The sequence below is a fragment of the Lutjanus erythropterus genome, chromosome 11, assembly GCF_056507025.1.
Source record: "Lutjanus erythropterus isolate fLutEry1 chromosome 11, fLutEry1.hap2, whole genome shotgun sequence".
Taxonomy (NCBI): Eukaryota; Metazoa; Chordata; class Actinopteri; order Lutjaniformes; family Lutjanidae; genus Lutjanus; species Lutjanus erythropterus.
The window spans coordinates 27,622,120-27,637,296 of NC_139327.1; the positions used below are offsets into that span (position 1 = coordinate 27,622,120).

A 15,177-nucleotide genomic window follows, 5' to 3' on the forward strand; every position below is an offset into this window, starting at 1 on the left:
TAGCATATTTTTCTGCTGTGTGAGCAACAGTACAGAGGGATAAAAAAAAAAGAGCTGCTGATGTCTGATTAGATTCAGGCTAATTAAACTGGCAGACTCTGGAAGAGCCTTCAAACAACTGACTTTCAACGAGTGAAGAAAATGAGATTCGATTATAAACTTGCAGGCCTTAGCTGAAGAAACAATTAGTTCTTACTTGGGGTAAGGTTTAAAGAATAACAGCTAAAATCGAGTGGATTCTAAACAATAAACAAACCAGATGACTTATATGATATAATTCCTTGTGTACTTTAGTTTTTAAATTTATCTCAACCGCCGCAGGGAGATGAAGACGAAGGTGATAAGAGAGGATAAAGGAGGCATTTGGCTTATTCAGACAGGGACTGCTCTGTCTTACGAGGACAGCCCTACAATCCTGTACAATTACACGTTGTTGTTGAACAGCCTGAACCAAGGTATTGCTCATTTTTCAAACATCCAGCCAGCATAACCACAGCACACTACTACTACCACCACCACAATGTACAATAGACGTGTCAGAGCCAAAGAAAACATGCACCCACTCCTCTGACTGGAATGGACAAAACAAGTGACCATAACATCTCAGCACAACATGTGCAGCATTTTCCCTTCACTTGCCAACAGAGGAAACAGTTATGCTAAAACCACAGAGCAAAACCTAAACAGGAAGTGAAGATTTCACTCAGTCAGCTGCGTCACATGGAGCACAAACAGACAGAACGAACCTTTTTATCAGCCATATCACACTGACCACGGTTACATGGACTGCATTAGTGTCAATATGGGTGTTTATTATGAACAATAAAACAGCATTTCAATTAGGTTCTTTACATTGGAAACAAGGATTGTTAATATTCCTACAATGCTCGCTTTGGGAAACACATATTTTGTTCATGTCTCATGTCTGTCTACAACTACAACACCCAATCATCTTGTGGTCAAATGCTTCTACTTCATGTCATTGCTCAACATGCATGTCTCAACAATATGGCTTGCCCGTGGCAGGTAAAATGCCATGTCAGGTAAGTAAATATAGCCACTCACATGCCTGACAAGGCATGTGGCAAAAAAGATTTTCAGTACTTTAAGTAATGATTAATGATTCAAGTAATTTTGATGCTGTTTTCAGCCTCTCAAAAATGGTGACTTCTGCTTTTCATTGTCATCTAATGTAATAAACAGATTATCTTGGGGTTTTGGACTGACTATGCAAGACATTTATAGACATCATGTTGAAAGACTGACATTTTTCACTACTTTCTGAGTTTCTCAGTGGTGCTACCACCACCATAACCACAAAACTTAACATAAAAAAATAATTATCTACAGAAAAATCTCCTCTTGCTTCCTTTTAATTTTGCGAGGAAAAATGTAAACAGACTCCACCAGTCTGCACGCTGACCCAGTGACAGGCATCAAGAATAACTATTTAGAAGTAACCAATCTTCTTAGTGATGGTCTGGTTTACTTATGTAGGTCATACAGAGACATCAGTTTTAAATTGAGACTGTTTCATAACCAGTTACAAATGCCCTGTAGTATGCTTTAAGTTATTATTATATTGATTTTTCATCCAAGCCTGATTTATCACTTAAACAGTTCTCACTACATCAGCCTCCAGTATTTCAATTTAAGTTTCTTTTATATAGCTATTAAGCTGCAGGTTATAAGGAAAATCTGCGATGTGCAATAAAATTGTTCAATATTGTGATGATATGACTTGCAAGATATAAAAATATATTAAAGTGTGAATATGAGCTTGTTTGCTCTGGTAGTTGATGTAACTGTTCAGCATGTTTTAGACAGTACCTGGGGGCTTTAGAGGACTTGGATTATACCGGATCAGTAGTATGGAGGCATTTTATGTTTGTTTGTTTTTTTTTATTAATGTTTTTTATGTTTGGAAACTGGCCACCATGCACTTAAACTGTTGAGAAGGTTCTGCATGGTGCTTTCCTGTGAAACTCCAGCAGTGTTTCGTGGACTAAAAAAATTAAACCTGACCAGTAAGCATGAGGATAATGATAATGACTGAATTATCATTTTTTGGCCAGCTATCCCTTTAAGCTGTCTCCACCATCAAATAGTCAGATTTCCCTCTGTGTCACAAAATGTCATCATAAAGAATAGTTCAGCGAAGCTGTTTACATCTGCATCAGTAACACACACTGGAATACTTGGCATGTTTTACAGCCAGTATGCTTACTCAGACTGAGCTAAGAAAACTTGCTTGGCAATTTCTTTTGAGGGAGTAATGCTTTAACGCTAAGTATGGGGTTAGTAGGGGTGGGGGGATCAATTATCAAATGCATTGTGATTCTCTCCTGAAAAATACTGAACTGACGCAGAAAAACGAGTAATCAGAAATTTAAAACCCAGTCACCTGCAACCATTGTATTACATGTGCTTTGTGTTTACATTCTAAATTAGGTTACTTGTGGAGTTTTAGTGAGGACGGCTGAGCATGAGCAACTGCAGATAGATACAATCAGACAAAAGGTAGCACATGGAAGTATTTTGGCTTTTATGACGGTGAAAGTAAATGTGACCTGGAAAAGAGCCAGACTGCATGCATATGGTCTCTAACTACACCAACTAGGCTATAGATCATTACAAATATGCAATGTTTTCAAAGTAGGAAGTAATCATATACAAGAAGATACAACAAATCATGTATCAAAAACAACATTTTTGATCCATCAAAGTGCATCAACAATTGCTTTGTAATTACATGAGATCCCTAGGAACCTAATCAAATCATGAGGTGCCAAGACATTCACACCCCTAGCTGCTAATGTCACTGCCTAAAAGAGTAGAGAGGTGTTATAGCTGTCTTATTTAAACATGAAAGTGGCATCACCACTCCTATATGTCCAGATTAAAATAAAACAACTTTCACGCACAGTGTATATCATAAACAACTGCACCCACAACTTTAACAGCCTAAACATCGTTCTATCACCTGACAACAGATGTTCTGCCAGTTCACAGCTACCTGCCATAAATGGGTTCATGACCTCAGGCCTCAACCACCACCATGATGTGTCAGCCAGCATAAACAAGCTGGGAGCTCTGCCCTTGCGAAGTATATCCTGCAACATATATAGACTATAAGCACACTATATTCCTAACTGTGTAGAGTTACTCTGGACTTAGGATGCATTTTCTGGCCCTTCCCCCAACTGTGGCACGTAAAATGGCTTCCTAGAAAAGCATATCAGCTGTCCTTTTTGCTTGACACATTACAGTTTGACTATCCTGTTGCCCTTCAACGCCACAATAATCATGACTCATTTGGGATTTTTAAATATGACAGCAAGGAGCGACACTGAAGATTATCTGGTGTGATAAATTATGTAAGGAGGCTAACGTACGGGACAACCAACCAAAAGTTTTGGCTAGTCACTGTGAGAAAACTGACGACTGCTGTGGGCCTGAGATTGGCTAAATTGTGGTATTTGCGGTCTAAAAATCGCAAGCAAGTAAAAATAAATGCTACTAGGATTTAAGTGTAAGAGTTCCTTCAGAGTTTACAGCTGAATTTGATGGCAGTTAAGCATTTGCCTGATAAACAAACTATGCGCAGCTTCTGTTTACCATTTGCACTTAAAATATCATATAACGTCGATAGCATAAATTAACAATAGTTAGCTAACTTAGTTATGTCAGCGAATGCTAAACAGAGAAAACACAAACATCAGACGTCATGACTTGTTAGCCAACATTACATGAACAGAAACAGAAACATGATCAGTATTACTGAGATGGTTGGTTTACTTCACGATAACAGAAAGTCGCCGCACGAATAACATTAAAAGTTAACGTTAATATAATTTGCACAGCCAATTTCTGACGTTAACAGAACTCAAAATTAGCTACAATGCCTAAACATTGAGCAATAGGCTAACGCGCTACCTATAGGAGTACCTGCATCTTTAGCATAATGCTAGCTAGCCACTTACGCTAGTAGCGTTCAGAGGCTATGCTAGCGGCTAGCTAGCTATGAAACCACTGAAATTTTCTGCAGAAATTTAAATTAACACTCACTCCAAACGTCAGATAACCACTAAGTAGAGTTAATTATCAAACAGAATCTTTTGTGATATTCGGCATCCTTACCTCTTGTCTTCTTTTTAGGCCCAAACCATTCTAGCTATTGGAAAGCTCTTTTCTCTTTGTCTTTTCCACTTCCAGTTACACGCAAAATGGACTCAAGCAAAACCGCTTTAACAGCTAAAATACTGAAACCAAATGGACGGTCTCCATCGTTCTCTTAAAAAGCAACTGCGCATCGAGTGGAAAACTAAATAAAATCATTTTGTCTGTCGTTCATTTTGTTATTCCTGAACAGAAGTCACTGATAGGTAAAGCTGCTAGCTAAGTTAAGTAGCCAGCAGGTACAACAGACAGGACTGGATGCATGGATGGCAGCAAGCGGTGCTGCCTTCATTGGCTGTCGGAAACATCTCCACCCAACCACCTATCAACCTACAAAACAGACAAACAGAGGTTACTTTTTTTTTTTTTGTTGTAAACTTGGCAGGAAAAGTAGATGATTTTTGGTACACGACGGACGACGGGTTATTTTTTTCTGTAGCTATCAAGTGGTATATACGATGTGTTATGTTGACTGTTGAAATATTGTCAGTTTACCGATCACCAATAAGGAAGTTATGGAAGCTCTTAAGCCAGTAAAAGAAAAAAAATATCCCCAGTGTAAATTACAATTATGAGATTAAAAAGTTGCAATTATGTGATTAAAAAGTCACAATTATGAGATAATATTCACATTTATATGTTTAAAAGTTATAATTATGAGATAAAACATCACAATTATGAAATAAAAAGTCATTTTTTTTATCTCATTATAATAACTTTTTATCTTCTCATAATTATGACTTTTTGTGTCATTATTTCACCCTTTTATTTCATAGTTTTGACTTTTTATCTCATAATTATGAGTTTTAGCCCATAATTTAAACTTTTCATCTAATATTTATGACTTTTTTTAAAATCTGTAACTCCGACTTTTTAGCTCATTGGGGTGATTTTTCTTTCTTTTTTAACTATGACTTTTTGACTCTTATCTTTTTTAACCTCACAATTATGACTTTTTTCCCCTAGGATTTTGACTTTCTAATTAATAATTTTGACTTTGCTTCTTAATTTCAACGTTTTCATTTCATAATTATTATTTATTTATCTCATAATTCCAACTTTTTTTGTTATGAACCATTTAATTTTTACTTGACAGTGTCACAGTAGCAGTGCCGCCATTTATTAATGATTCTGGCATTTCCCACATGCTCTGAATGCAACACCTCTGTGACGCACAGGTTGCCCAGAGTTGACGTTCAGGACGGATATCACGGAGAGCGTTTCATTGTTCTCTGATGCTGATTGATATCTAATTGTAAATATGCAACTGGACTTCTGAATTCAGTTGTCACGCGTCTTCAGCTAATAAATAAAGAAATTAAAATTTAAGTTACGCACGATAATCTGTTTTCTTCTTTGTGGTGCTTAATTTCTGCCATAAACTTCTTATCTTTTGTGTGCTTTAATGTGCAACAACTCCTTTATAAGTTCACCCAGAAGTTCTGCAAGTGCTTGGCTTGAGATCTGTCTTGAGACGTGTCTCTTGACACAATGAGTTAAAAGGATTAAAACAAACTGTTTTTTTTTCTTTAAGATCTTGACATCTGACTTGTTAGATTAGTCTTTACTGGATACTTCAGACCCAATTTATTCAAGCAAAGCAAGCAAAAAAGAACCATCCTGACAGAAAATCAATAAACTATCCCTCCAAAAGATTAGCAGCAGAAGAACATTCATAATCTTTAGCCTCGAGTGCACAGAAAAAAAACATCTTTGCACTTAAAGTTATGGACCGTTATGGACTTAGGGACAGTTTTACGGTCTGCAACACCCAAATTCATCAATATCATCCTCATCCAAGATGGAAGTAGCCCAGGAAACGTCACGTTAAATTCATGCTTGCAAATAACAACAGAGCTGTGACAATTAATCAGTTCATTTTTATGGAAAAAAAAAGTCAAAATGAGAATATTTCTTAGGTTTCTTAAGTTCTTTCTGACAATAAAGTGAATATCTATGGGTTGCAGGCAAAACAAGACATCTGAGGTCTTCACCTTGGGCTTTGGGAAACACTGATCAACATTTTTGACCATTCTCTGACATTATCTAGACCAAACAATTAATCAATTAATCGAGAAAATAACTGACAGGTTAATTGACAATAAAAATAATCTTTAGCTGCAGCCCCAAATAACAAAACATTTCAAAACACCTCAGATTTATATTATCCTAGCAGACAACAACATGCCCACAAACATTGCCTGGAACTACTGTTTTTTGAAAATATTCTATATTAAAATTATTTAAGAAATCTTCTGAAATTTAAGAAAGAATCTGTTATGATTTTATTCACAAATTCATAAATGTAAAGACATTATAACTAATTTCTCTTTTGCAAAAACATTTACAAAAGGAAATATGCAAAAGCCCTAAAAAAAAAAATATTTTACAATGAAACAAACAAGACCTTCCATTTAAAGGGTTAAATCCTGAAACTGACTGAACATTTGATAATTATTATCAGGAATGATGCTGGTTAAAAAAATAATTTAAAGTGGGAAAACAATTTTAATATTAAATTTTTTTGTCCCTTTTTTTCCACACAGACATTTTTGTCCTCCGAGGACCCCAATGCATGTTTTTTAAAGTGATGCACAAGAGTTAAGAAACAGAACTTTTATTCAGTATCCTTTAAAAAGTCTTGTATCAGTGTCTTTTCAATACTTGATATGGCGTTGCTTTATTAAGGTCGTGAGCTGTACAGATTAAGTTTGGCTAAAAATATACTTTAGTACAAAACCACAAATAGAACATGAATATACACATTAGTTTCCTCAGATATTTAAAATTCAGACCTACAAACTTGAGAAAATATCACATTAATACCAGTGACGAGGGAAATATGTTTTGAAAACCAAACATGACACAATGGGACAAACCAAAATAATCTCATCCTTATGACGACCATTTTTGCTAAAAAAACGTACGAGCAGTATGCAGCTGTAGGATTTACACTCCTAAATGTGTCCTATTCATTCAGATCCAGCACAACTATGGTGGAAAAGAGCCAAAAAACGTGGACATCTAAAATTACAAAACAAACATTTATTCTAGCGTACTTATTCATTTTTTCTTTTTCTTCTTCTTTGGAGGTCCTTGATCTGAATCGCTGCTGCTTCCTGAGTCTGAGCTGTCTGAGGACGAGGAGGAGGAGGAGGAAGAGGAGGACGAGGACGAGCTGTCATCGTCGCTGTCACTGCTGCTGTCGCTGTCATCTGAAGAGGAGCTGGAGGAGTCGCTGCTGTCTGACGATGAGTCACTGGACGAGCCGTCTGAATCACTGCTGCTGTCGCTGGAGTCTTTGGACCTGAGAGCAAAGTGGTGGAGCACAAAGAGGGAAAACAGAACAGAACAGAGTGTTATTGTTATCAAGGAGTCACGCTGTACCTGTTACAGTCTGTCACTTCACAGAAGAGATGGAAAAAAAAAAAAAAAACCTGTTTGACTGTGCTTCAATAACAGGAACCTGCTCTGCTGACAATATAGCAAATGCATGTACAAAAATGAGTGGCGCTGTCCAAACAGGAGTCCTAGACCCGAAAAATAAATAGGTTGAAATCCTATTTAATAAACGATCTATGGTTGAAGCGAGTTGTTTTCCCTCACTTCCTCCTCTCCAGACTCAAGGAAGCTCTGCAGGTTGCAGGAACTCTGCAGGACGCACATGACATCATAAACTGACAACAACAAGTGACGATGAGTCCTTGACTATAAGTTGATCAGCTGTTTATGACTATCAATCGTCAGTCAATGGAAAGTTTTGCTCATTATCCTGAAAACAAAAGCTCACTCTGGACTTCGAGTTCAATGGCTGCTTGCCTCATTTCCTGCCAAACTCCATTAACATATTGCTCATTTTAACCGTTATAAACATCTACTCCTTCTATTAAGATCATGAAGGATTTCTTACAGCTCATAAACAGACACTTACTCATTTGGTGAACACTTTTGCGGAATTGGCAAACTAAAACAGTCATTCCTTGATCTCTGATGACACATCATGGTCATTTTATGATCAATTACAGTACGTATATTACAGATGTCTCCTTTAAACTGAGAAAATAGAATAAAACCCTGAACATTATCTGCACATGTACTTTTGTCCCCTCTGGATGATGGATAGAGAGGAAAAACAGTCAGATTAGTTTCAACCATCAGTGTCTTTTATGAGTGGAGAACGGCACCTTCCCTTCTCTGAAACAGTAATTAAATATTTCATTAATGAACAACTAATTTCACAATAAAAAGATGTTAAATTACAAAGTAATTGCTGCTGCTGTTTACATTCAACCTGATGCAAATTACATAAATGCACTACAGGATTATTTCCTTGGTGCACATATGCATATGTATAGATGTAAATTACTGTACATTTTGTTTTATTTTTTTATCCTATTCCATTCTGAATTTTAATTACCTACCTGTACATGTTGTATTTTATGTGTAGCATGAAAGAATGACAACTCTAATTTAATTGTACAACCCTTTGTTGTGTAAATTTTAATAAATGACCTTGACTCCTTAATAATTAGTTATTTGATACTATAATGGCCAATAAAAAGAGAAAGAATTTACAAATGAAATATTAATCTGTCGATAAATTGCTCAACTTAAAAAGGGATTTATAAAAACAACATAAAACAGTCAATAAATAGGCTGTGTCATTTTAAAATTCATTAATGAATTCATAAACAAATGACAGAATTTGAAAAAATGTTTAAAAGGGGGGAAATAAATAGCTGTAATTACAAATTGAGTTAAGAAAACAGATTTTAATCAGGCATTTAAAGGGGCAATTTTCTCCCTCATTTGAATTTCCCTTTCCTTTTTTCTACTCAATTTGCTCAGTCATTCTTATTAGAAGTCTTTTTTTTATTGTCCATTAAAATATCAAATTATGAGTTACTTGGTAATTTAGTGTATTTATTTATCAATTAATAATTTAATTTGTAAAAATGTATTACCTGTTTTTATTGTACAATTAGTTATTATTTAAATGCTTTATCTATATTTATGTGACACTTCCATACCCCACAGTCGATGGTATCTACTCCTCCTACCTACAGACAAGTGTGGCCAGCCACTCCAAAATAAACTGAAGCATCTAGACACAACACAACACCAGAATTAATGCTGGAGCCCAGCTGTCGACAGAGACGGCGAATCCACGCTGAATTAACGGGTGTTTCATAAACTGTAATACCCATTTGGTTACATTATTGTGACAAAGCCACAAGTCAATAATCAATCAGTAGTACTGCGGGCCGGTGGTTTCCAGGCTGGAGGTGAAAAGGTGGAGTGAAACTGAACAGACCTTTTGTCACAGCAGAGATTTTGACTTGGCAGACACAGGTGGAGCTGATAACATCGTTACTCGCCGCCCAGAACTGCAGTAACCGCTGGAGCTGAGCCATCGTTAAGGTTATTAGTTCCACCTGTGCTTTTCCTGCTACAACAAGTCAAACAGTGCCTGCTGTGAAAATGGTCGAAGAATCTTATTCATCTGGGAATTATTAAAAAAAACCATACCAGAAACAGTGGGGGTGAACTGTGGGTGTTCAGTCAAGTTGTTTTATTTAATAGCCCAGTAACACAAATTACAATTTGCCTCAAGAGCCCTTACAATCGCTACAGCAGTTCAGTACTGCATAAAAATATGGGCCTGTTCCCAGCGTTTGCATGTCTATTCAATCAGTAAAAACCTGGCATTTCTGCACAGTTGCAGACAAAGATTAGGGTACACTAATTTTATTGGTATTACACAATTAGATTTCACTGGTGGCTGCATTCCAACTCGAGTGAAACAAACATTTCCAATAACTTCTGAGCGTTATTAAGTCCAAAAGTCAATATCTATGAGGGCTGGGTATTGTGTAAAAAATGTCTGATTTTGGCACCAGTACTAATAGTTTGGTCTCAAAGACAGGTTCCTGAGTCAGACATTTTAAATATAAGATCCAGTTTAAGCGAAAGAACAAAAAATATTTAGTCACTTTCTGGGAAGAAGCTGCTCAAAGAGCTGGGAACAGCTGGATATCTGGACTAAAATGATGAAAGTGAAGGGATATTTGTACAGTACTGGACTGAAAAAAACAGATAAATAACTGTCAAAACTCCTTAGGTAACAATTGACAAGGCATTTTTCAATACTCAATAGTACTGAAGAAATTCAGTGCTACAGAAGTATTGAAGTTGGGTACCAAGGCCTAATATTTAGTGAAAAAAGTTTTGTGCAGCGGTACTGTTGCTGTTTCTCCAAACTGAGGGTGTGTCCACTGCAATCTACTGCAGGTAACACACTGAATATCAATAAGTACCTCACATAACCACACACAAAACACCTGAACTATCCCTTTAAGCAGTTTTAACAAACTGTAGTGGCTCGCTGTCGTCACTAGAGGGAACTCTTACGTCACACTTCTGTCAACAATGTTCAGACAGACTTCAGCAGTTTGAATCTAGAGTTGGTCAGTACTGCTGTAAAAAAAAAAAAAAAAAAAAGTCATCTGACCATCCACAAACAGCCTAACATCCCTTCTGAAGCAGATTCTCACACCAATTTAAACTTAAATTCACATGACCACGACTCTCACATGACTTTCGTGTGACTCCGACGACTCACATGTGACCTTTTCAACTGTCGAGAGATGACGTGTGGATGACCAAACAAACTGAGACGCCCAGGGACGACTTCACACCAGCCAGCAGAACTGAGGAAGGGTCTTACGACATCTTTAAGACTAAATCATTCAATCTAACTGTGTTTTTTCCTGAAATAGCTAACTGAACTAGGTTATAAGAAAAATAAACAACTAACATTAAGTAGAAAACCAAACTTTGCCTTACTTATGACTGATATTAACCTCTATTATATAATTTTCTAGTCAAGCTGAAAAACAGAAAAGCAACACAAACCCAAACAATGTTTGAAATATGATCAACAAATGTTACTCAATTATTTATCTGGGCTTCTTTCTTATTTAGTTATCATTTTTCCTCCTTCTTTGTATTATTTTGTCTTTACTGACTGTCAAAGTTTCCTGCACAATCCCTTTTGGGAATATTCTTTAAATTGTTTTTTTTAATTTTTTTTTATGTCATTACTAAGTTGCCTGGCACTTTGTTTCCTCTTTTTGTTCCATGAAGTTTTTTAGACGTTATTGTTGTTTTAATTTGACTTTTATCAATAAAAAAGAAAATATAAAATATGACATAAAATGTAAAAGCCCTCATGTATCGGTTTTTATTGTTGTTGTTTTACTTTTAATACCACTGTCTTATTTATATCAAAATATAAAGCATTCATACAATGTCAAAACAGTTCAGCAGTATACAAAATATTTGGTCACAAACACTGTAACTGTGAAGAACTATAATTTCACCACACAGGCAAAATTTTTTTTTAGCTATGTAGTACATAAGGTGTGCATGTCTAGTAACTGTTTTACATCAAAAGACATGTTGTGTGAAGTTAAAAGACTCAATACTGTCAAAATATGGTTTATTAAAGAATGTACTTACTTCTTTTTAATCTTCTTCTCACTGGAGCCTTCTCTTCCTGGTCTGTGAAGAGGAAAAAAGCCTTATTATTGTTACTTATTTAACAATGAGGTGACCTGATTTAGGCTGGTACTCACAAGTAATAAAGTAGGGATGCGTGTTGTATTGATCATTTATGTAATCAAACTAAACAAAACATGTTTCCCCACGAGAGACCGCTAGTTTAAAACCTAATTCCAGTTCAAGCGCCGACAATAATTCTAAAATCATCCGGGAAAGGCATCTTACCCAGTGATGCTGAGGGGTTTGTTCTCATTCTCCTTGAGTTTCTTTTTCATCTCGACTGTTCTTGACGGTCTGTGCACATATTTTCTCTTTCCCGTGCATTCATAGGTCCAGTGTCCCATCTCCAAACACTTCTGGCAACGCACATGTTGTTTGTTTGCCTCCCTGTGTGTGTGAAAACAGACAAATCCGAATAAGGACAAACAATGAATGACAGATGACAAGTCAAGTCGTTTGCAATCACTGCTGCAGAGACATTTTCCTTATTGAGTCAACTGAGTGCAATGTACAGCTTTGTGACTCATTACTATGGTTAAGATCGGGGAATTAACTAGTCTGTTAAAGTTAGGAAAATGTTATTAAGGTTCTGGAAACATCACAGTAAAGCTAATTTAAATAGCAATAAGTTGGGTTACACTGGCAGGTCTAAGGACTGAATTATCATTTTTCTTAGGCCATAATTTGTCAAGCTGTTGTCTGCTTAAATGAATATTTAAATCTCAGTGTCATTACCATTATCATCATCATTATCAGTTATTTATTTACTTTATTTAGGGATTCATGATAAATGTCCGGGCCAATACATTATTGGCTGATAATGTGAAATTCATATTATTATTTATTATACCAATAAGAACTGCATTACATCATCAAATATCTCATCAATCATCAACTACTTTGATAATCAATTAATCGTTTTGAGTTATTTTGATCAATTCTCCGATTTAATTTCTTAAATGTGAATATTTTCTGATTCCTAAGTCCTCTGTGACAGTAAACTGAATATCTTTGGGGTTTTGGAGAACATTTAGGACATTTAGGAAATAGTGATCAATTTTTCCACGTCTCAACTAACAACTACTCGAGTAATTAAAGTAAAAAAAGACTGACAAATTAGTCAATAGTTGTGTCCCATTTCTATGAATGAAATGATGGCAGATAAATATCAGCTATATTATCTGATTTGAAAGAATACGTCAAAGCTTTTAATTTGAATTCTTAGACAAAATGGCCTGTAAGAGACATATGTTTGTTAAGTTTCTGATGTACTTTACTACAAAAAAACAATATCTGAGGAGTCATAACTATTCTTCGTTTTTGTTGTAATGATGATGTCTGTTAGATTTGGTTTGGTCAGAGTTATGGAATATTAAATCATCCACTACTGCTCACTACATTAAATAAATTAAAAAAAATTAAATCTTATCTGTATTGGCCACGAAAAGCAGCTGATTATTGGTTATCAGTTTCAGCTGAAAAATATCCACATTATACATTCTTAATTTTATTTTACCTGTAAATGAGATATCGATCTCAATGGGACTTAGTGATTAAACAACGTATAAAACATCACACGTATGATTTATCATCATACTCAATGGTAATGAGACAGGCTATCTTTATATTAAAACACGAGTAAGTGATGATTTTCTACATATAAAGAGAAACATTCATAAAACAAATGTATTTAGCAAACAACATGTAATTAAAACACAAGCTTAGTTACTATTACTTCACATATCTTAGACTAAATCTCAAATAAACTGCGCTTCCGTTATTCGGATATTAAATCAAATCAAATCAGTGAAGAGATCAGAGCCTAAATAACAAATCTGGGATAGAAAACAGTCCGACTGTATGATTACAATTCTGTAAGGTTTTCATAAAGAAAGACAGCGGCGCATTTGTGCTCCATTAAATCCTGGACGGTTCGTAATTAACCTCCGGACGTTTTCTCTGAGGTGAAGCTCGAGGAGCTCGATGTCATTTGTGTTTATAGGACCATTATATTCACGAAAAACGAAAATGATATATTTGAATATAGTTGTTTAAATTATACTCACGCTTGCCGTCTGGCTATTATTCTATGCATGGGAGTCGCCATGTTGCAGTTTACTTTTTCTTCTTCGATGATTTCAGACCGGTACGTATTTCCGGCAACCTTAATGCGCCCAGTGCTCCCTAGTGACAGAGTTGGTGTACTGCATCTAAATGCTTTCTCAAGAACTCAGTGTTCATCAGTGTTTTGTTAAAAAAAGAACCTCTTAAATCAAAATAATTAGATGTATTTAAGTTTATTTGATTACTTTAATTAACTGTAGTTTCTTTTTTTAATATATGTATTTTTTATTTTGTTTTATTTTATTTTTTTCCAGTCATTTTGTATTTGTACAGTTTTGATAGATAAACATTTGACTGCCTTATTTGTCTGTATGTATGTCTGAAGTACTTAATAAAGACTTAAAGCATAAAAGGTGTATTATTAGTAAGTATTAATTTCCATATTAGCTGAAAAAGATGTTTAATGTGAATTATCTATTCATTTATTTGTTATTGTTATCAATTACTACTGTTTTTTTTTCTGAACAGTTTTTTTGTACGCCAGCAGGGAACTCGTCACACTAATAATGTGTTTTCTTTGTTTGTTTGTTTTAAAATGAAAACCAGTAGTAAAAGTAGCATACCTTAGTGTAAAAATACTCTGTTATATGTAAAAGTCCTGCATTCAAAATCTTACCTAAGTGACAGCACAGAAGCATTAGCATTTAAAATATACTTGAAAGCACAGAAAGGAGAAATCCTAATCATGCAGAATGGTCCATTTCATGTTCTGATTAGTGATACATGAACGTGATCATCTCTTTCTTGTTTCAGCTGATAAAGCTGCAGCTAATTTCAGCTAAACTATATACTGCTGGCCCCGAAAAGTGGTGTTTTTCTGTTGAACACCACTTTTCAGTTGTTGGACTCTCTTTGGTTTTTCATTGTCCTGTCAATACCCTGATTTATACTGAGCTGACTTGCCACCGTGATTATTTGCTGTGATTATTTGTGCGCTGTTGGTCTGGTGGTTCATTTTTATGAAAAGTGGATTTATGATGGAGTGGAGAATGGACATAACTATATCTTTGAGATAACAACTTCAGCTGTTTTTGTGTTCATTCACTTCTAAATAGGCCAATGTTTTAAGACTGTACACTTTATGGAGGTGTTGTACTGAACTCAATTATAATAAAAATGTCTTTTTTTCACAATCATTAACATTCTGAGTAAAAATAGAGTATGAAACACATTTTTCTATATAAATATACAAGAGTAATATACAAGGATACACTACACCAAATATAAAATACAAGTAGTGTACCACCACACTGTACAAACATATAAAAAATGCAGAAGTAGAATAGCATGACAGTTATGTACATAAGACAA

The 15,177-nt window shown here is 35.3% G+C and overlaps 2 protein-coding genes across 2 annotated transcripts in view; both read right to left on the bottom strand.

The window, feature by feature from the left end:
• Nucleotides 1–4,465, bottom strand: part of aff4 (AF4/FMR2 family, member 4) — a 49,245-nt gene extending 44,780 nt beyond the window's left edge. Inside the window, exon 1 of the mRNA XM_084729856.1 lies at nucleotides 4,141–4,465. The gene's annotated coding sequence lies outside the window, so the exon portion shown is untranslated. The remainder of the gene's footprint in view (nucleotides 1–4,140) is intronic.
• Nucleotides 4,466–6,780: 2,315 nt separating this feature from the next.
• Nucleotides 6,781–13,934, bottom strand: zcchc10 (zinc finger, CCHC domain containing 10). The gene is made up of 4 exons (XM_084730357.1): nucleotides 13,809–13,934; nucleotides 11,968–12,129; nucleotides 11,701–11,742; nucleotides 6,781–7,486 (listed from the first exon to the last, which is right to left on the bottom strand). The coding sequence occupies exons 1-4, from the start codon at nucleotides 13,847–13,849 to the stop codon at nucleotides 7,243–7,245; spliced, it is 489 nt and encodes a 162-aa protein (XP_084586483.1). The 5' UTR covers nucleotides 13,850–13,934; the 3' UTR covers nucleotides 6,781–7,242.
• Between the last annotated feature and the right edge of the window lie 1,243 nt (nucleotides 13,935–15,177).